The sequence below is a fragment of the Lagopus leucura genome, unplaced genomic scaffold (genome assembly GCF_019238085.1).
Source record: "Lagopus leucura isolate 7727_CA_CO unplaced genomic scaffold, USGS_WTPT01 Super-Scaffold_100022, whole genome shotgun sequence".
In the NCBI taxonomy this organism is placed as follows: domain Eukaryota; kingdom Metazoa; phylum Chordata; class Aves; order Galliformes; family Phasianidae; genus Lagopus; species Lagopus leucura.
In genome coordinates, this window is record NW_024962275.1 from 2,964,920 (window position 1) to 2,987,355 (window position 22,436).

The window sequence follows — 22,436 nt, forward strand, 5'->3', positions numbered from 1 at the left end:
CAGAGAGGGAAAAGCCCCAGCAGGACCTACAGAACTGTGCTGCATGAGAGGCACTGCTGCAGGCAGCAATGGCACTCGCTCCAACAGATACAAGAAAACAAAGCTTGGAGGAAATAAAACCAAAGGGGAAAAAGCAAAAAGACCCCAGGGTGGACATGGCCAGCACATCAGAAAGTGGACCACGGTTAAAAGTTGAGCTCTTGCAGGAGCATCCCGGGTCAGGCAGCGGCTGTCCCACGCACGTAGCGGGGTCAGGGCCAGCTTTCCTTGACTCATGTCTGGGGCTGCGAGCCGCCAGACAGCGGCTGCTTTGCTGAGCCGACAGCTACTCTTAATAATGATCACAGCTAATTGCGCGAGGGAGCCGGACCCACCCAGGGGAAGTGGTGATGAGAAACGACTCCCAGTTATTCTCACGCCCTACAGCTGCCTGCATCAGTCGCTCTGACTGCAATGGCATCGCTGCCAGCATCACCGCCGTGCACCGCAGCCCTTTGGGATTGAATATTTGCATGCTTTGGTTTTTCCCCTTCCGCTTCAAGCTCTCCAGACCCCCCTTAGAACTGCTGCCTCCCATGGGGCCAGTGCTCTGGGGGCGATGCGTCTGCGTTCCTCTCTGTTGAGTGAGCACCAACACTGTAACTCCGGTTGGGATGGGAAGGTGCAGGCAGGGCAAAGCAGCCGCCAAGCAGCAGGGACGGCAGGAAAGGAGAAGGCAGCCAAGCTGACTTCCAAAAAAACTATTAAGCAAACACAAAAGACTGCTGGAACGCACTGAAAGAGAGATATCCTTAACTCACCAGCCATCGTGCCCGGCTCCGTCAGTTATTTTTATACATTTTATGGCTTTTTAAACAAACCACAATCTTATCTGCTTGGATGTTCGGGTGTGAAGCAGGCAGTTAGGGACAGGAAAAGGGAGCTGCCATCAGACAGCTTCCTCATACCGCACAGCCCAGCCTGGAAGGACAGACGGACTGGGAGAGACCCGTCTTACAAAAGGCTGCTTTATATTCACTCCTCCTTTACAGCCTGGCCAAGCGCTGCAGTAACACAGGCAAAAATAATATGAGAGGTTTCCGTGGCTATTTCAAAGCAGGGGGAAAAGAATAGAGCACAGTTTGGAGTTTTAAAGGCAAAGAAAGGAGGACAAAGAAAAGAAGAAACACCCTGACAGCCCAAACATCTCTCTACCTTGCTATAGGCAGGATATGCCTCCCAAATTCCATTTTCTCATTGTAAAGACTGACTTTACATTTGCAAAATGAGCATTTTTACACTTTTTTTTTGGAGGGGGGGGTAAATCGTATGCTCTGGGCAGATGTCTGAACCCTGGAGCAGATTAGAAACACATGGGAAGAACAAGGAATCCAAACCACACAATTGTATTAAACTGCGTGACTTCTAGTTCAAGTTTCATCACACTGAAGTAAATATTTTCTCCCTAAAGCAGCAGCTGCAGGTGAGGTTATCCACACGAGATGCCTCATATCTGCACATACGTGCACAGGCTCAGCTGCCCCTCTATGCATGCTTCATCCTTGCTGATAAACCTCAAAGCCAACAACGTGAGGCCACAGGGCTGAAGTTGCATTTTTGGTTTGAACACGCACAAACCCTATTTCAGCTGTTTATTTCAGGAATACCACTCTGTGCAGACACTTAACTCATGTTTATGGTCATGAGACTTTTCCAGAGTACTTCCACTCCATCCTGGAGCAGCAAGGCTGAGGATGCCTCCTCCCTGGCAGCACTCAAGGCCAGGCTGGATGGGGCTGTGAGCAATCCGGTCTAGGAGGAGGTGTCCCTGCCTGCAGCAGCGGGGTTGATGATCTAAAAGGTCCTTTCCAATCCAAACCATTCTATGACTCTGGGACTTGAATGAACCCATCCACCGACAGAGGAGCTTTTCTAGAAAGCATCCAGATTTGGGTACTTTTGCAAGACTGCCTTCCTAACAAATTGGCTCGCATGGAGCACACATCCTACTAAAGCCCGGCATTCCTAGCAGCTTTCCTGAAGCTTAATCCTTATCATCAGCCTCTTCCTCCCTTTCTGTGAAGGCCATCACTGAGCAAACATAGCTCCCACCAGGTCCTGGGCATTCCCTGCAGAGCAGAACCCACTCCTCACTGCAGGACACAAAAGCCCAGACACAAAACCTGCTCTCTGTACCCTCCAAGCAGTGCAAGAAGCCAACAGCCTCAGTATCGCAGCCCTTTGGGGCTGCAGGATGAAGAACTCCATCCATCCCTCTCACTTGCCCTCTGCCTTTGCATATCTCCTTCCTGCAAAGACACCTTCCCAAGGAGAGAGAACAGGATAGCAGTCAGATCCCTTTGGCTCACTGGGACTGAGCCACCAAAGCCCTGAGATGTTCTCAGAGCCGTGGGATGGAAACCTTGCAGACCGACCCATCCAGACCACGCTACTAACCAGGCAGGAATGGAAGAAATAAATCTTTCTCTGAGTTATTTCCGAGTTGCTGGCTGGGCAAAGGTGTTCTTTCTATTTCTGGGGCAGAGTGAAAAAATAAAAAGAGAGAAGATAAAAGCTGGCTGCAGAGAAGCCCTTCCAAATTGACTCCGTTTTCTTTGGCTGCTCCAAAACTCCCATGAACGTGGTAAATAGCCTAAATCTTTTTTTCCCCTGTCTAGTTTTGACTGAAAAGAAGGAAAGCTGATTCTGAGAAGAGCTGGAAGGAGGGAAGAGCAAGTTGAGTCTTTTGCACACAGGGCCAGCTTGGCGTGCCATCTTATAGGCAACGAGAGGTGCTGAGGTCGGACCCAGAGGGGGTCCTTGGCAGAGCTGATCCATTTCTGCCAACACAAGAAGCTAGAGCAAATGCAGCCATGTTCTGACAGGGCTGCTGCCCAGAGGGGTACATCCCTCATAGAAACACAGTGGGGAAACGCCTTCACTGAAGCATAAACCCAGCCTTCTAGCCACCACCACACCCCCAGCAACCAAATACTCATCTCTGCTGCGTATGCCAGAAACCACAGTGAGTTATTTAATCTGAAGGTTTAAACTCTAACACGTGAGGAAGCATTCCCCTCTAATGAATTCATCAGGACAGCACTGCATTTTTTTTTTGTGCATTTTTTTGGCTGGTTTACCCCGAAAGCAAGCCATGTGCGATCTGTGCAGCTACAGGTGTGTCTGTCTGCCTCAATAACTCCTGCATCTCCATGCTTGATCTCAATCGCATCTGACAGAGGAAAAAAGCTCAAGCTAATTAAATTCCTATAAACATCATGAAAACGGGCAGCCAGGTAGAAGAAAGGCACGACACAGGTTCACTGTCTGAGGGAAAGCTTTGCAGCAGGTTCACATCTGATTGGTTACAGCAGCGTTCAGGACAAGGCATCTCTGTAATGTTCCTGCCATAGGAAGAGCTGCAAGTGACCACAAGGCAAATTAAAAGGAATGCCAACCAGACTCATCTCAAGGCATCTTTGAGGTTCCCAATTACAACAGCAACTGGAAAAAGATGAGCTGAAGCACCACAAAATGAGCAGTTATTGTATTTCTGCCTATACATAGCAGACACCCTTCGTCTCCTCAGTTTTCCAAACCCAAAAAGAGGGGAAGACAAAACCAGGTCTCAGCAAGGTGGCTCTTAGAGCAATGGCACGGGGCACAGCAGAGCCCAGAGGGCTGACACTACACAACACTGGCCACGTTCAGGATGGCACTGCCATGAGGTGACCTCACCTGAGCCCTCCTCACACAGCGTCATCCATCTGCACAGCAGACACGCTGCTGTTCCTGGCTCTCCATCAAACACACCAAGATCAAACCGTGGCGGTTGGTTCTTCTCCCCCTAAATGACCACACAGCAGTTTGCCACGCTGTGATTTCTGCCTTCAAATTATCAACGTGTCACAGCCCATGCAGACAAATTACACCTCTGCTCCCTAAAAATAGAGGCCCTACAATCACTGTGTGCTCTGCTGTCACTATTCTTGCTTCAAGCCCAGACACAACCTTTATAGCAGAGTCACTGCAGGGATTTTTGTTGGTTTGTTTTCCCCCTGCAGACTACAAACATTTAGCCAGAAATAGTGCAAATCTATAGGAAAACTTCTACAGGAATTCTGAGCTCCCAGCTATTCTTTTTAATGAAAGCAACCACTCTCTCTCTACAATACCAACACCAGGAGCTGAGAGTGACTTCCTAGCAATCGATTACCATTCTATCAGACATCCACGCAGAACCCAAACGTTTGCTTTTAAAGCTATTGACAGTGCCAACCTGCGTGCAAAATAACGGCTATGGATAAGCAGACAGTGCCAGGTTTGCAAGCAGTTCCTTCCAACTGCTTTCAAATAGGAGTCTGTTTGGCTCAGCTCTGTTCCCACAGCGCAGTTCTGTTCCCCAACTGAAACATCAAGTCAGAGGATGCTGCTGAACGCTTGCAAGCAGCAAATTACATAATTCAAAACGTTTCTTTTAATAACCACTTTTGAAGTTGGCTTCAATGGGGTATGCAGGGCAGATCAGGATGCAGTCAGTAATGGGATTTTGATAGTCAAGGAAAGAAGTAAGGATGAATCAGGGGCAGCGTGCAACAAGGCGACACATTGCCTTGCAGTCATTGCTTGCAGGCACCCAACTGCCCTCCACAGCCTTGCCCACAGCTCTGGGGGTGTCCACGGTCATCACTGCCAGGGCAACCCCACAGGCATCATCCCACAAAACTGGCATTGAGGCCCACTGGAAAACTGTTAACCAGTAGCTTGCGTGTAGTGGGAGGCATTTCCATAGCATCAGCCTGTTCAGTATGGAAAAAAAAAAAAGACAGAAAGCCCAGCCCAAGCCTCTGAGAAATGAATGGGACAAAATGAATGGATGTCATTGTCTATCACCGTCCGCCAGCACTTAACTAGCAGTTAATAAAGCTGAAAGAAGAAGAAGATGAAACAATGAACAGTTTTTCACGCCTTCATTCTGTGCCTGGTGTATCGAGCTGCTGTTCCCCCTGCCCAGCACATCTCTCTCCTCCCAGCTCTCATCATCTGGGGGGGCATTTCCCACCATGCTCGACCTGAGCAGCCCTGTGCTCCGGCTGAGGGCTCAGCACTTTGAGCCAAGCTCCATTTCTCATGTAAAATGAGAAAACAGCAGAGTTTTCCTTGGAGAAGAGATACAGCCTTGAGGGGCTACATAAAACCAAATTAGAGAGAGGAAAGGCTGCCAAACGCTGCCCAGCCTTCAAATTTCTTCTTGTGGTCTTGCAGGCCTGACCACATACTCAAGTTCCCTGTTTTCTTTACTGTTCCATTTAGTGCTGCATTCCCCCCATCCAAGCTCACCTCCTGATGTCACCGGGTTACCAAGTGCTGATCACACTGTTCCAAAGTTTCCCCTCTTCATCCAAATCAAATAATCCACTAATAACCGAGTGAGAGGAGAGCTTTTTTCCTACACAAGTTATCCTTCAATGACATATGTGTGAACCATAAGGGATAGCTTAAAAAACAGATTCCCCCTTATTGCGGGCTGCAGCACAGCACATCGTGGTGTTGCTCTTTTGTGCCTTTCCCCCTCCGCGCCGAACATGGCTGTTTCCTGGCTCCGGTTTCACGTTGATTTATTTCCCTTTCGTCTATGGAAAATGAGGAACGAGAGCAGCTTCTGCTCTCTGCGCCGCCTACACAAAGCTGGAGATGCAAGCAGCGTACGGGGGAATCGCTTGGTGGAAAATAGGTGGTGAAGAAGTGAAGTTGCTGGCTGAAGTGGCACGTTTGAGGTGTTGGAGTCACACTGAGCCCTATGGGAGGCTGTCGCTGAGATCTTGCTGAGCCCCACGCATGCAGCATAGCCTGGGGAGGTGTGGACCTCAGGAAGCTTTGTCCCCAGCCCTACCGATGAAGGAGGAGGGAGACGTGAAGGGAAGCAGAGGGCTAGGGGAGGTGGTGAAGAGTCCTCACCTTGGTAGAGAATGGGAAGAGGCTTGCAAGGAAACCAGCCTCCAGCTAACATCTAGACACAGCCATCCGTGGTGATGAAAACTCACCTCTCACGGAAAGGATGCTTTGCAGCTTCATCAGACAATTCACAACTCTGCTACAAAGGCAGTGAGAGCAACCAGGTGCCAGCCCATTCTACTCCTGCATGGTTTCCTTCCTATCCTCTCCCCTCTGAACGCTTCCCACACTCCAACAGGAAACCCCAGGGGGGGCCCTCAGGCAGCCCGAAAGCCCAAGGCTCATTCTGCAGAGCATCAGCCTCCCTCTATGGACTCACACCCATTGCCCAAGGGTGGCTCTTTACTATCCACCAGGGCTTCCTGCTTCCAGCCTAAAGCAGCTGGAGCTCTTCTAAGCACCAAGGTACCAAAGCTGCACGCCCCTTGCTTCTATCCCCAGTTTTACTTTCCTCAATGCTGGATCAACCTGGAAGTGAAGCTGCTGTTCTCATCTCAGCTGAAGGACATTCCATCGGCACCATCACCACCCTGAGATCCACCATGAGGTTTTACCCCAGCCCTCCTCGCTGAGGTGGCTCGGGATCAAGGGGTTTTGTCTACACAGAGGCTTTTAATCAGCACTTGGAATGTTTTCTGCCCCAGGAGGTAACTACAAGAATCCAGGTTTTATGGATTAAAGGGAATGGAGGAAAATTGACCTGGCTGCCAAAGTTATCTCAGGATGTAAGTGGGATTACACGCTTAGCCGTGGGGATATCTGCTGACACACTCAGAATTTAACTTAACACCAAATTTTGGTTGAGAAAGAATTTTCCAGTGCTTGGCAGGCAGCGGTTACCAAATGACGGAGCGCTGCATGGGACACATCTGCTGGGACCACCCGAGAAGGAAACTTTTGCGCAGGTTTCTGTTGGTGCTTCCCAGCACTCCTGCAAATCTGCCCCACGCTGCTCAGTACAGAGCTGGAAACAGAGAGCAGAGCCATGGTGCACGTGCACTCCTAACATCTCCCATCTGCACACCTTTTCCTCCCTCCACAAGACAGGACTGCCTGCCCGCTGCATTCAAACCCCTCTCCCCTCCCACCTTAAATTCACCATTCCAAAGCCTTGTGTTTAATGGCACCATCCTGCTCAGCTCCCCTAGCAGAGCTAAGTGGGCACCTGCCAAGCTTTTCATCCCAAAAGAGGAGCTGGGTTTTGCTACCCTATGGCTTTCACGCATGCAGATGCGACTCTCAGCCTAGAAATGCTGTTATCTGAACAAACCCATTTCAGACTAGGGATGGCTGCAGCATGACCAGCACAATGGCTGAGCATCACAGCTCAGATTTCAGCATTCTGAGCAGCAAGCTGGAAAAGGGTAAACATAATTTGCAGATACATTTGCTTATGCAAGGCATCAAAGCCCCAGGAAAACCGTGCTGTGTTTGCAGACATTCCAAAGCAGAGAACAGTGCACAAATGCAATATTCACCAGCAATTCTCTCGTCTCCTCACACATTTCGCTTCAGTGGCCAGAGCACTGTTTGTTCAAATAGGTTCTGACCTCCTGAACCATGGCCAGTATGTGGCTACGTGGGGAAAACAATGAGCCCACGGTGAGAGGCTTTTTTCCGTGTTCTTGGAGGGAATAGAAAACACACATACACACACGAGTACACAAATCCCATCCAATACTCTGCACAACTCATTAGGAATACCCTCTTCCAGCTCCCATCCCCAGGGTGATATATTTATTGTGAACACATACATTCGATCCTGCTCTGCTCTGTGGAAGCAAGCAGTACACCTGCACACCAGGGATGTCTGGAGCAGGCTAGGATTTTCCTTTGGGCTTTGGCAAGCAGCCCAGACCGCCTCAAAAAAAAAAAATTAAAATAAGAAGGCCTCACCATGTGCAAGGAACATGTGTTTCATTTGTTCGTACCTAAATGACAAGGGAATGGGTCTAGCACCAAGTCGACTAATAGAGGCTCCTAGTTAGGGGATGCTTTCCCCGTGCCTTAGGGAAACGACAGACTGTTGACCCCTGAAAGCAGGGTCCTGCAAAGTGAGGACAATGGTAACAAAGCCCTAAATTGCAAAGAAGCCTCAGTTTGAGCACTGGTGGGTCAGTGAGGACAGTGAGCACAGTGAGCACAGCCCCTGCCTGAGCTGCACACTGCACAGCTCGGCGCCTGTCTCCCTGCCCCTCCAGGCACCAGTTTGGCTCCACCGAGCCTGCACTTCCTCTAACGATCTGCTGCAACCATGCAAAGCAGGCTTTTTGTACATGGAAGAGAATGCCTGCAAGAGAATGCCTGCCTGTCCGTAGGCCTCGGTGCCAAAAAATTCGCTTATGCAAATAAAACTAATTGGTGTGACCTCCCACGCTGAACAAGGTTTCCAAATTAGCAGGGAAGGGGAAACATGCACTGATTTGGGCCAGTGGCACACCATGGTTCTTCGCTGCTCTCAGTAATGGCTTTTACATATTGTGCAGCAGCGCTGCCAGCAAAGCTCAGCTGGAAACTTCGCCCCAATAGCATGAGTATTTGGCTTTCCCCCCGTGCTCAAGGTGAAGAATATCTTTCCCAGTCTCCCAACGTGTCCATCTGCTCTCACACAGTGTCTCCCACACCCCAGGTCCTCTCTGTGGCTCCCAGCAGATACCGATGTCCCCCACACCACTGGGAGCCCTGGCATGATGTCACTGGAGAGGAAAGGGTTTCCAGCATTACATCACCCGTCTGGGCTCTGCAATCAGCTCTCTGCACCTCAAAGTTTCCATGGAAGAACCGAGCCCCCTTCTCCTCCCTCCCTCCCTCCCACCAGCCAACAGGGGAAGCGAGCTACAAACGAAGCCATCGGCTGAAAGAGTAATGAGGAGGCCCCAAACAGCATCCATCATGTGCAACGAGCCTGCCTTGTCGCTGCCTGCCAGCATTTAGATACAAAAACTCTGCCAGGTGAGCATCAGGAACAATCAGACAGAACTCTGCTCCCCAAACCCCACGGTCCCTGCAGTGGATGGAAATTATACTGAAAGATGAGCTTTGCCTACCAGAGACCATTCTGTTCCCCTTGTTAACTGTCTGAACTGCTCACTGCTCTCTGCAAAAGGGTCTCCTGGCCAGGGGCAGTTGGGCCATAGCCCTCCTGTCCTCTCCAGGCTTCTGTGGCCCAAAGGGAAAGCAGTGATGGAGAGCCCTCATGCTACTGCTCAGTATCCTTCCCCCACTGACCATTCTCCCAACTCAGCATCCTCATCCACACACTCCAAAATGGCAAAAGCTCAAAGATGATTAGCTTGGAGGAGTGGCTAGCAAGGAAATGAGATTCAAGGCTTCTTGTTTGAATTACAATTACAAAAACTTGTCCATCGCACATTGCTGCTGATGCAGCCACTGTCCTGGAATAGGCAAGGAAGCCAAGTGGTCCCCTGACTCGAGCAGGACCTCTGCCCTTCATTTACAAAATTATTACCAATAGATTTTAATGACTGCTAATTGCTCCGTGTCTTCAGCATCCATCATGCTGTGCCAGCAAAACCACAAAGAAGGACCCCTCCAGAAATTGCTTCAGTTGGATCTCCTCCCATTTATGTACCACTACTACCCTGTTTCTACACCTGGGCACAACTGCAAACTGTGTACCACTAGACTACCTCTGTACAGCCAGCATTTCAGATGCTCAGTTATCCAAAAACTGTTAATTACACGTTAATCAACCAGTAATAGCAACGCTTTGCCTTGCAGCTAGCATTCAGTGGTGCCCATGCCAAGGATAAAACTGTGCCATCAGGCCTTGTGCTACTCTGGCTGCAAGAGCAGGGCTTGGCTCAGACAACTGCGTGAAGCGATGCCATACAGCTTCCTAAGCCTGGGTGTGTATCTTGGCTGGATTAAAAGATACACGATGCACTGCATTGCTGTTAAGCATCAATAAAAGCACTTTTATGATCTGTCTGAACTATAAAGCACGTCTCTCCTTGCACTGGATGCAATCATTGGCCAGAAGGCATGAGATAGCAGCAAACTCCAGTAACGACCTACACATGACAAGCACACAGTGTCTTTTACAGTTAAAGAAATGGAATTTATCACTTACAAACAAACAAACAAACAGAATTAAAGCATTAACGATGCCGCTTTATTAGCTGTAATTACAAAATACACATCATGACAGGCAACCCTGGCCCAGTCACAAAGCTTGACTGCAGTCCAGGTGTCTGAGCTGCCAATTACCCAGAAAATCTCAGTGCAAAACAGGCGTTTGGGCAAAGCACACACAAACAATTAATCCAGTGTTTCCACCCTAACCTTCACTCTCCTTACAGGAACCTGACAGATAGGGATCGTAAGGAACGGTGTCACTTCAGGGATGAGAATAAACCACCTTAAGCACAGACTGCAACTTTCACAAGCTGCTTTGCAGTTCTTCTGCACGCACTCACAGACACACTGATAAAACCAGATGACGTCCCTGGGCACCTGGGTAAGACAATCCCATGCACAAGACTTGCCAACCCGAGCCAAGTATCACGTTGGGGTTTTGATTAAACTGACTGCATTGCTTGGCCTCTGGCACACAGATCTCACCATTAATTGCAAAGCCATCCTGAGGCAAAAGCTTCAGCAGTTGCAGATATATTCTAGGCAGCACTGCTATTCTGGAAGAGCCCAGCTCTGTGATTCAATCCATATGTCTCAAGTGCACCATTTCACTAAAGAGGATCCCTTTGGAAAAAAAGAAAAAAAAAAAAAAGCAGAAGAAATGACGAGAAAACCAGCAACTAAATGGAGAATTATTAGGAGACTGGGGAAAGCTACAGACATCTTCAATAAAGAACCCTAATGCTGGCTCAGGACGTTTCATTTTCCATCATCTCACACCACAGCATAAGCTGGTGGTGTAAAACATCGACTCTTTGCACTCCCTGAAAGGCTCTACAGCAAAAGAGGTGAAATCAGATTTGGCAGGGCCAGGAAAGCAGGCAGCCAGAACTGTAAATTAACTTCTTTCAGCAGTCTGCTGAGGCAGGGAAAAGTACACGGGAGCGCGCGTCTGTGGCGCATCTCGACAGAGAAATCCAGGTTAGTATACACCCCTAATTAATTCTAAAAGCGTTTTTTGAAGCTTGACAAGAACTTCAGCACGAGCTTTGCCCAGTTCCTTCCTGCCCCTGACCGTGCAGAATGCAGCTCCTGGTTCAAGGAAGCTGGGGACCTTGCTACCCTTCCTCAATAAGTGCTCCCACCTGCACCAGCACCTCGTGCTTCTTGCTGCTGCACAAAAGATATGAATGACATTCGGAGCTGAGGCTCCCCATGAGGTCCTCCCCCATGAAGTGAGAAAGCCTGCAAGCTTTGCAGTTACCACCAGCCTGACCTTCCCAAAAGCCCGTTGCATTAGTAGCACCGTTATCCTCCTGCAGGAGCAGATAGAGGCTATTTGACACGTTAACAGCACTCTGCCTGCAAAAGCAAGCCCTAAATCTGTCCTCCAGCACCTGAAAAATACAGTAAGATGCATTCGCACAGATAGAAAGACTATTTTCTGCGGAACACCTTTTGCTAAAGCAAAATTTATTGATCCAATCTCGTAACCTTGGAGGCATCTGGAAAAAAAAATATTAACGTTCAGAAAAGGTAAAGCTAAGAGCTTTCTCCAGAGCAAGAAATGCTAAATCCAAGGGCACAGGGAAGGAGAAAGCCATGACAACAGTGAAATGAAATCTGGGATTATCAACCCCAGTGATAATTGTTTTTGTCTAAGTGTAAACAAGGCAGAAGATGAAAAGAGAGCTGGCATTTCAACCCGAGAGCAGCACAGCACCTGAGCGGCACAAACATCTCAGCTGAGAGCACTGAAGCACTCGGCGGCCCTAAGAGCAGCCCCAGCACTCTGGCTCACCCTCCCTCCATTTCTGATACTTTCATTGTGCTGGTGGTCTTCAAACACAAACAAAACCCAACAAAAACACAAAGGAGGAGAGAGGATGAGTGTCATCCTTTTAGCATCGTACACCACACCTCATCCCAGGCCAGCATTTGGCTTAAGCCAAGAGCAGATGTTTCCGCCAGCCTTCAGCTTCCCTGCATTGGCAGAAAGGTACATGCAGGCATTTGGGAGACCTTCTCACTTCACACCTTGTTTGGCAGCATCAAAAGAAACTGTTTGGCTTTATGGTACCAACTGGACCAATAAGACACAGTTATGGTACTCAGCTGCACAAAATAAGCTCCTCTCGTTTCCTGAGAAGCCAACCTTCAAAAAGCAGCATGCACACTGAACTTTTCTACTCACGGGAAAACTCATTTCATCTACACCAATACCAGGCACTATTCCTCTATTATTTCTATTGAGGATCAAAATGCCACTTCTCTCGTGGGACAGTCCCCCAAAACGTTCAGTGGCTGAACCACAAACAATTCAGAACTATGGAAGTTCTGGGGCTCCAGTAAGGGCAAACTGCATGTTGTTCATCAGCCCATTGCTGAGTTTGCAGGGCTGGGCCCCACACTGCTGCAGGAAACAAGCTTCTGTGGGTTCACATGAGATGCTTCAACACAGCATGCAGACGGTGTGAGTTCACCTCACCCAGCCGTGGAGGCAATGGGTACCTGCCTCAGCCGTTAGGCAGCACTTTCCATTCATAAAGAATCTCCAGCTGCACGTTAGGGGATTTCTTTGTTCACTGCTATAATACAAACACTTCTGGGATTGAAACACAGCACCGGTGACCTTAGCGAGCCAGGACCTGAACTTTGGTTCAACCCACATCTGCTAAACCAGACCTTCTTCAGCCCAGGCTGCCCTTCCTCAGGACCACCTCCGTGATGAACTGGAAAAGCCATCCCATGGGAGATGCTGTTCCCAGAGTCTGTGGATGCAGCATTCAAATGGATTAAATGAGCAGCACTCTGCTTGGGCTGGCTACACACAAAGCCTTGTGGGGCTTTGGCTTGGGCAGACATCCCCAAACTCAGCAGTAAGCTGTGCATGGAGCAGAAGTTACCTGCCAAGGCCGTCTTCCATGGGCAACCTCCCATGAAAGCTCACAGAGCATCCAAACAACCTGGATGAAGAGTAGAGCACCAAGAGAGGCCCATCACCCAGCACATCGCAGTGAGGCTCTGGAACAATCCCCTAGGTTTAGTGCTCAGCCTTTTGGGGACAAGGAAACCACTACAAATTTGCATTCTAATATATCTGAACTGCAAAAGAAACTGCTAATCCCCCTAACAACAAGACACATCCACGTGCCTTCTGACCTCCTCCCAGTGCTGCCATAGCCGCAGGAGCTCTGCTTGCTGCAGCCTGCGTGCCAAGAGTTTCTCCCATCCCATGGGCTATTTCTTTGCTCTCTCCCCCTGCAAAAGGCCTTTGCAATCTCACAACAGCAGTCTCTCACTCACAGCTTGATGCCAGCCGCCGCTGCCCAAGCCCTGTCCTGACATTTGTACACTTCTGTTGCAAACAACAGCTCGGCACAAAAACTTAACTTGTACAACCTAGGCTCTCAGCTTGGCCACTCTTCAAACCCACCCGGCGTTCCCACAGCCTCACAGAGACCCACTCAGCCTCCCAGCTAATTGAATTTTAATGAGAGGAAGCAGTTTTTTCCACCAGGAGAACGCTGCGCTACAGAAATGCTCTGAAGCCCCCCCCCCCCCCCCAATCCCTCCTGCCTGGCTGAGTTCTGCAGCAGAACACGAGCGAGGACATGGCCATCCGTGCACCCAAGGGACAAACACAGCGCAGCCGCTTTGCTGTGACCCCAGTTTAAATAATTACGGCTTTCCAAACAAGTAGTGCTGGGTTTTTATTTGGTCTCAGCCCTGCCCGGGGTTCAGACAGATGGGAATTCCCACTTAGTGCTGTCGCTGATCCCAGCTGAGACCAAGCCTGCCTAAGCCCTCCCAGCCGCTGCCTTCCATCCCACACCACGCAACAGGATGGAGAAACCCCCACAGCAAAGACAGACACGCAGCCAAGCTGCAAACACACCGGGCAGCACAGCAGCACCAAGCCAAGGCTGGCAGGGCAGCTGCCTGCAGGACAGCAGCAGCTTCAGCCCATGGCTCAGCCCAGAAGCAATCAGCTTTTCAAGAATGCACAGCCCTCTAATTGTTTGCACCTCTTTCCCATCATCCTGAGCCACAGCCCTCCCCACACACTTTCTGCTTCAGCGTGCAGATTGCAGAGAAGAAAGGAGGGCCGAAAGGAAATTGAGTTGCTGAGATATGGAGGAAATTAGGTTATAGTCCACTGCCTTCATGAAAACTATTAATTAGGTTCAGTTTAAAGCTGCTGGTATCTTGATTAGTGTTTATGTGAGAGCATATGTTGAAAACCCTCTTTGTTTGATGAGGATGACAAAAGGAAAGGACAAATTCCAGAACTGGAGATCTTGCTTGCTTCCCTCCTCCCTCAAAAGCTTATACTGATGCTTTACAACATAGATGTGCAGAATATAGGAAAAAATAAACAAACAGATTTGCTAATTGTTCATTTCTGGTCAAATAACCAGAACGTTTCTCAGGAAGCTCCCACAACAACTCCATAGCTGCATTCTGCACCCAGGGCTGATGACAGGGCAGCAGCCTCCCACAAAGGGGAACCACTGCTCTATTTTACACCAACCCCAGGATCTCAGAGGGTTCACTGAGCACAGCCCTCTCCCTCGATGGAAATAACTTAGCCAGGAGCATTTCTTCCCTAGGAAGGAAGAGATGGTCCTCACCAAACAGCAGCATAACGAAGCAGCTTACATTTCCTTACTGGTTTGGATGCAACACTCCTTTCTGCCATCAGATCCCCCAGACCCCAGCGACTCCCCAGGGGAGCTCACCGCTTTATGTAGCAGCTCCACTTAAAATACAGCAACCAGTGCCACATTTTTGACAGCACATCCAATGCTTGCAAGACACTCCAACACCCGTTAAACTCAGCTTTTACTTTTTATTGTAATAGTCAGCCTTCCCAGGGATTGCCTATTAATTGAACGCAACGTGGAAACCCGGTGCTTGCTCCCTAACTGGGATTTTGGCAGCACTGCTCAGTCCTTGCATCCCTGCTCTGTTTGTTGGTAACGTTACTGCAACTCTCTGAGTGACAGCACAGTGCAGGCAGGAGCTGGCCTTGCTGCACTTCTAATTATCCCCCAGATTGATGCTTCCCATCCCTCTGCTGGGCTGGGAGGCCCATGAGACACAGCACTTCCTGCGTGCAAGCTCAATAAATAAGGAGGTAGGGAAGTCAACAGGCCTTGTTTACACTCCATTGCACTGGCGCTGATTTCAGGGAAGCAATTCTAGCTTGCAAGCAAGATCAGGGACGAGATCACTGTATGCATAAAAGCCTCAGAAGTACAGCAGAGCACAGGAGCTGAGATTGCTAGCAAAATGCATGTATTCAACTAGCTGCTGAAGTATGGGAAAAGAACTTCTACCATATGTACCTCGTCTATAAATAATCCTGTATCTCTTTGCTTAAATCATAGGAGCTCATGGGAACATTCCACCCATCACGATTTGGGGTTTCATTTTAAAAAGCAGTCGCTGTGTGGGAGATGATGGGGCTGCCAAACAAGCTGTCAAGGAGACTCCTTGAGTCACAGTGCAAGGAACCAGGAATCAATGACCAGTGCATGGAAAATGAGCAGATTACTACGGACTTTGTGAGAACTGATTTGCAAGAGACTCTTTCTTCTGTTTACTGCCCCTCAAACAGGATTTAAATCATAACACGGGGATAAACGAAGTCCTGCTACTTTCAAAAGTGGAGCCTTTTCCATCAACACAGAGCACAAGAGCTACAGATCTGTAAGATTCTGGCAGAGGAGCTGGTTTAAAACCTCAGCAGGGGAGTGAAAGCAGAGAACCAGGGGAGATTCTCCAGCAGCCAACCTGGCCCACTGCTTGCATCAATACTAGAGAAAGCATTTACCTAGTATCTCTAAGAAACTAAGTTACATATTAAGGAATTCCATGCAAAAATCCAAGACACGTTTCAAACAAGAGCTGTCAAGCCCTCAAAACCAAAACCCAGCTCTGCAGAACGCCTCCAGAGCTGCTCATCATCACGACTTACCTCAAAGACTTCCTCATCTAATATCCTCGTTCCAAATACAATGATGCCATTGACGTCAATGATGGGATGGTCACTTCGATCCAAGAACTTGGTTATTTTCTTTTTACAGTCCAAAATCAAGGTGACGTTTTTCTTCTGCACGCTGATGGCGACCCTGTGCCACCTGGAAGAACACAGCCCACAGATGTTACACAGAGCCTTGGTCTTTCAAGAGCAAGCCAACGATTGCAATAACAACAAATCCCTCGTAAAAACTCTCCTGCAAACCTTCACACCAGCTATTATGTGCAAATGGGTGAAAATCAGCTTTAGGCAGACTCTACATGAGTCACTGGAAAGAGAAATGACTGTGCTGGCAGATGCCATTTGCTTTTCAACCCTCCAAAATAGCTCAGAGAGCACCTGCTCTTGCTTCAGTGAAGGGACTGATAACTCCCTGGCTATCCCTCCTTCCTCCCTCCTTATGCCCTGTGCAGGATCCAAGGGGGACTTCTATTGTCAAGGGTTTCCTTTGGACTTTTCATAACAGAAGCCAACAGTGCTGCTACCCCCCATAAGCACCAACACAGCTTGCACTAACTGGTACAGGGTTCACCTTTTACATACGCACTGTTCATCTGCCAGAGGGCACAGCTGAAGAATGGGATGTATGCACAGACATTTGTAGGACTCCAATTTTACACAACACATGCTGGCACTGTTATAAACAACGTACTGTTTGTTCCTTTGTGCACAAAATTTCACTTACTTGCCATCTGCTAGGTTAATGCCTCTAAAGAGAGGATAGTCTTCTGGGCCTGGCTTTCCTGTATGGTCTTCATACAGGAATACAGGAGATCTACCCATCTCCACACCAATTTGCTGGATCCCTTGCTCATTGTAAATTGAGATCAAGAAGGACTGACCTCCTTTCTTCGCTTTTACAGTGGTTAAAATGGAGAAGTCCTCTGGGAATGGGGAAGCTGGAGTGGAAAAGCAAAGAGGTTAGTCAGGTTTCCTTGACAATGAATCCCTACAGAAACAATAGGTTGCCTAATGATCTACATGAAGAAGGCTGACTCTTCACCCCTCCAGATGTGTGCACATCAGCATCTCTAGAAGCATACACTGGGAAAGAGCTCCATCTTTTCCCCCAAAGCCTACTGAGATTTAGGCTGGAACCTAAAGCAGATGGCACCTGCAAAGCCAGAGCAGGGCAGTGCCTCTCAAGGGCTACCCACTGTAATGGCACAGAGCTGAACGTCACCAAGGATCTTCCATTAATCATCAGAAAGCCTTTTGCCAGCCCTCACTGCCCTGCCACACAGCCAAAAGCCACTCCATATTTCAACTTGCAGCACAGCACAGTTCAAGGTCTTCCAGAGTGAGAATACAACGCTGGGAAAACAGAGGCTCTAAAAATACTGTTGGTTTAAATGTATTATTTGCACCAAACTCTTTCTCGATGCGTCCTGGAGAATTAAGGAGAGAAAGCAGAAACTTCCTTTCTTTCATTTATCACACCATCTCCAAATTAACTTAATACATCAGAAAGACAGAGGGAGGTAAGCATTCCACACCAGTTAGGCAAATAAAACTCTCCAACACTGTGTGTAAAGACGTAGGGGAATTGCATCAGGTTTCATCTATTCCAGGCCCAGAACAGAGCATTCTGTGGCTTTGGCTTTCAGGGCTGGTACAGGGGAAAAAAAATATCTGTGAGCAGAAATAAATCTGGCAAACAGCAGGAAACGCCGGTTTGTCTGCATATTGAACAGCTCACAAGTTTCCATGATTTCTCTCCACTCAGGAAAGCGGACTTCTCTGATCTCAGGTGGTATCTTTCCATTTTTGCAAGGTTTGCATGGGAAGGTTCTGCAACTCTGGGCTGATGCCCTCGAAGTTTCAAGTGGACACGAACATCACCAAGCCATGCCCCGTGCAGGACGTGTCTCCTTAGCTCATCTTTTCTCTGCCCTTCATATAGAACCATCACAAATGGAAAAGCTTGGATGCACACGTTGAAGAGGAGGTCTTAAAAACCCCAGATGCGTTACTAAAGGAGTTTGTTTGATCAGATTCCGGTAGACGACAAAAAATTAGGGTACCCTACAGGGCATAACCTCATTTCAGCAGTGCGAGACGTGCAGGGTATCTTTCCTCCAAGGTCCAGGCTTTCACAACAAGGATTGCATTGTACTGCTGGGTATCTGCTTGGGAAATCTTATACCAAGCACAGCAAAGTGGGGCAGCCCTGCCATGGGCAGCAGGGTATGTGTGTGTGTGTGACCATCTGCGTGCGGCAGGGCGCAGCGAAGGGAACAACAACAATAGAGCATTTTTCAGCTGCAGATTCGCAGCCATATAAACCGCAAAAAATTATCAAGCTCAGCGCCCAAAAGCTTCCAATAGGCTTCCTCTGCCCCTAAGGGCTTTTCTTAGATGGTATCCCAGTGGGGCATAAGGGATTCTGACCTGGGTATGGGGGCTTGAGCAGGGAATTCTTCTGATTACAGCACAGCTCGCGAGTTCAAAAAGAAAGAGGCCATGAAATCACTCTTTTCTTCTGCCTGGGAATTGCTCAAACTTTATTAACCACTGCTGTAAGTGAATCTAGCCCTCCAGCAGAGGACTACACTGCAGAACAACGGAGGAGGCAGGAGAAGGCATGCAAATGGTGCACCGAGTGGGCAGCTGGGGACACCTGCACAGACACTGCACTGAACACAGCCAGCATCCCTCACCCAGTTAGACCACGTTTGTAAAGAAGCAGAAAGCATCTTCTGAACGGAGGACTCAGTCAATAATTCAGTGCTGTGGTAATAATACAAGGATTTTCCTCCTAGGACAAAGACCCAGATATCTGGCAAAGGCAGGCATCTGATCTTGGTGCCTCCCCTAGGATGAACTGAGCTTTATCTCCCTCCTGCTGAATATACACAAATCCTCCTGTAGAGCTCAATCAAGACCATACGCCTTCCTGGTTCCAATTACAGGCTAGAGTTTGGGGCCTTTTATGTAAAATAGTTCATGTCCAAAATTTCATTATGAATCCACAATACAGTACCTTTCAACTTGAGCAAGCTGCCAACTCATTAAAAAGCTGCTTTTAATTTTTTTTTTCATTATTATTAAAATGTCTCCATGGTGATGTGAGTTTCTCAACCCAAATAACCATAACAGATGAATTATAGCTGACATTACTGTTACTGCTCTGCTGTCCTGGCAAAATAACAATGCCTTCACTGTCACAGAAGTGACCCAGGCTATTGAGTGATGTATGAAAACACATCCGCACGGACAATATATACATGACAATAAATACATGGAGAGCATAGAAACTGTTCCAAATCCCCTTAAAGACAGGGAAGTCATCCCCAACAAGGGGCTCGGGAATAAGCCTCGATTTTCAGTCCACTCAAGTGAGCTCACTGCACATCCCTCTCTCCTCCTCATAGCCCTGCACTAATGCTGAGTTTGGCTCACTGCAGTGTCTTTATTTTTACCCTCATGACCAAAGCCTTTCAAATTTACCACCACCGCAAAGCAGCAAAGGGTTCGGACCCCCATTCTGCAGATGGATCCATGGGGAGAGCCAGCATCACTGCTCCAGCAGCCAACACTGAGGTGTGGGGTGGGCACAAGGGCAGCACGGCCCCAACATCCACTGCTTCACGTGAGCAGCTGGCATCTGCAGCACGCTCTGCTGCACACAGAGCAGCAGCAGGCCCAGCTTCCTCCTTTCTGAGTGCTGGGTCCAAGGATGGAAGGCTCTCATGCAAGCTCAGCCTTCGAAATACAGACACCAGAGATGCCTTCCTAGCTCTGGTGCTGCAGGTGTAGCAGAGGGGGCTGGCAGAGCCCTGACTCTATCTGGGAAGGACCAGAAAGCTTTAGCCATATAACACGCACACAAAGAAAAACAACCAGCAAAAACAATGAGATGATCAAGTTCCAAGTACAACCACAGAGCAGAACTGTTGTGCAAGTTGGTGCCGTTCCCATAGCCACTTCTCAGAGCAGAACAGCTTCTTGGTGGTGTTACCAAGCTCTGGTCTTGTTCTTCATCTGAGAAAACTTTCAGTTTTGGAATGGATGCTTTCCTCAGAGATGACTGTTCGAGTTATAATAGAGATTCTTCAGCTCTTAAATACATACATATCTATACGTGCAGACACCCACAAGCAGCACATAGAAGGCAGAATTTGCTGAAAGAATGCAAATCACATTCTGCTGGCTGCCACTGAAAACCCTGCCTCTCTTGCTTCTGCTGGAAGAGCATGGTTTTGTGGGGAAGCAGAACTTATTCATGGAGGGAGGACAAAGAGCATCTCAGCAGATTTTCTCACTCCTGTGGGTTTGAAAAACAGACAGGCTTTATATATATCTCTTGCTTTGCTGGCTGTGGCTGCAGAAGCAGAATGCAAAGCCCATAAAATTACCATCTTAGAAAAACACCAACTGCTAATTAGCACAAAATATTATGCACTGTGTACACTTGCCTGTGGTGCTCAAGAGCAGAGAGGGCCAGTCATTCTGTGACACACAAAGTCACCAAAGCCACATTTCCCCTAATGCACTGTGCTGCAATCACTTCGATGCCTTTACCTCCCCTCTCTCACTCATCTGGTGGTGTGAGCTCAAGTCACGGCTCGTTATGGGGATGTATTGAGCAAACAGCTGTGGTTCTGATGGAAAACAGCAGGGCTTCCCCGCTCTGCTCTTCCCTTCCCATCTCCTGAGCAAGCGGAGCAGATTATTTCATAAGAGCCCAGAGAAAGGTAGAGCTGTCTCAATTGCTCCACAGGTGTCCAGTGGAAGTGACTGAGAAGTTGCTTGATGACATCAAAGAAACACCATCTGCATCTCACCCATGAAGAACAGCAGATGCAAGCCACGATCTCAGAGGATGTCCAAACAACGAGATGAGTCAAAAACAAGAGATTCTCACACGATATGGAGTTACCCTCTGCAACCATGGTTCAGTTCTGCATGCTCTTGGGTTGAACTCCTTGAAGCAGCGGCAACCAATCTTTGCTAAATTGGCTGGAAGTCACTACTTTTCTGCTTTCTGCACCAAAAAAGGCTGTTGGGCAAGATTTCACAGTGGCTCCAGCAACCACTGGGAAGCTCTTAAATCCACTCTGTTCCAAACTGGAAACATTTCCTCAAAGCAGCACTCTTCAAGGGCTCTGTAAACTCCTGTGTCTTTGTGGCTTGCTCTAATGAACCTCCAGCCTCTTCAAACAGTCTTCTTGGGACATCTGTTCTTGTGGGGCAGTCTATTCTTTTTTTATGGTGCTTATTTGTGTTATGAGACACCACAGCCACAGAATAGGCTCCTACTGTTCCTGGCACTCCACAAACGCAGAGCACAACGCGGCCTGCGCTCCTTTGCATCTTCCAAGTCTCTCCCAGCTGGACATCACTGTGTGATAATGAGAGCACAAACTTTCTAATATAGGAGAGAACATACGTGGAGGCATTGGCCACATCTCCCTCGATGAAACCTGTCACTACATGCAAACGCGATGACAAAAGGACTTACTGCTGCGTTTGATGGTTGCAAGCTTGCAACCCGCCCCAAAAAATACCAGAATCACTCATTCTCTGCCAAGGGAGCATGCATAGAGAATAGGAAGTGTGTACTGCCTTGCATGTGTCTGGAGAAGCTGAGAAAAGGATCAGGTATTTCTAAATAGCTAACACAAAAAGCTGCAGACTTACCAGGATACAGCTGCTTTGTCGGTGCACTGAGCTGAGCATCTTTTGTTACTCTGTAAGCAACATCTGCTTCTTTTGAAGATCTTCTGCTTGTGCAAAACCCTGTTGTTCTTGTGATACCATCAGGTAAATTGTGAAAATCTAATACCTTCAAGAGGTCTGCAGGTTCAGCTGCAAAAAGAAAAGCAGAGAACAAGAATTAACAGGCAACAGGGCCAGAAGTATGCTGAGGCAAACCTTTTACTCTTAAGTTAGTCGATGTAAAGAAAAATAAGTTTTAAAGCAAGTACCAGAGTGAGCATCCCTAAGGATTACACACTTGTACCATGAGAAACAAGCACAGGGCAATTCACACCAGCTGGAATAACAGGTAAACCCACGGCCATGCTTAGGGTTACAAGCGAGCTGTGGCAGAATCATCCCAGTGTGATGTGTCAGTGCTGGTCCTGCTCCTGCAGGCTTGCTCAGAGGATTCTGTGTGCAGCACCCAGTCCTGCCTGGGGCAAGGAAAGGAGATTTCCCCTTTGGCAAGCATTGCCTTGTGTTGACTGCTGCACAAAACACACACACACGTGCAGGCAGCAAAACACAAGTCTGATGGAAGGGGAAAAGTCGAGTTACACGCTGGCTTTCCAAAAAAGCATGTTCTGGTTTCTGTGGGAATTCAGGGCATGGCAGGAGCCTTCAGCTGAGCGTGCCCTGAAGCAAGCACACAGGC

General features: G+C 48.4%; 1 protein-coding gene across 2 annotated transcripts in view; it reads right to left on the reverse strand.

Moving 5' to 3' along the window:
• COL5A1 (collagen type V alpha 1 chain) overlaps positions 1 to 22,436 on the reverse strand; it is a 127,365-nt gene that overhangs the window by 79,359 nt on the left and 25,570 nt on the right. For both annotated transcript variants that reach the window (XM_042878716.1, XM_042878715.1), the window contains exons 2-4: positions 21,722 to 21,889; positions 16,764 to 16,977; positions 16,016 to 16,178 (exon numbers count right to left, since the gene is read on the reverse strand). In XM_042878716.1, coding sequence (XP_042734650.1) covers positions 16,016 to 16,178; positions 16,764 to 16,977; positions 21,722 to 21,889 — 545 coding nt within the window. The remainder of the gene's footprint in view (positions 1 to 16,015; positions 16,179 to 16,763; positions 16,978 to 21,721; positions 21,890 to 22,436) is intronic.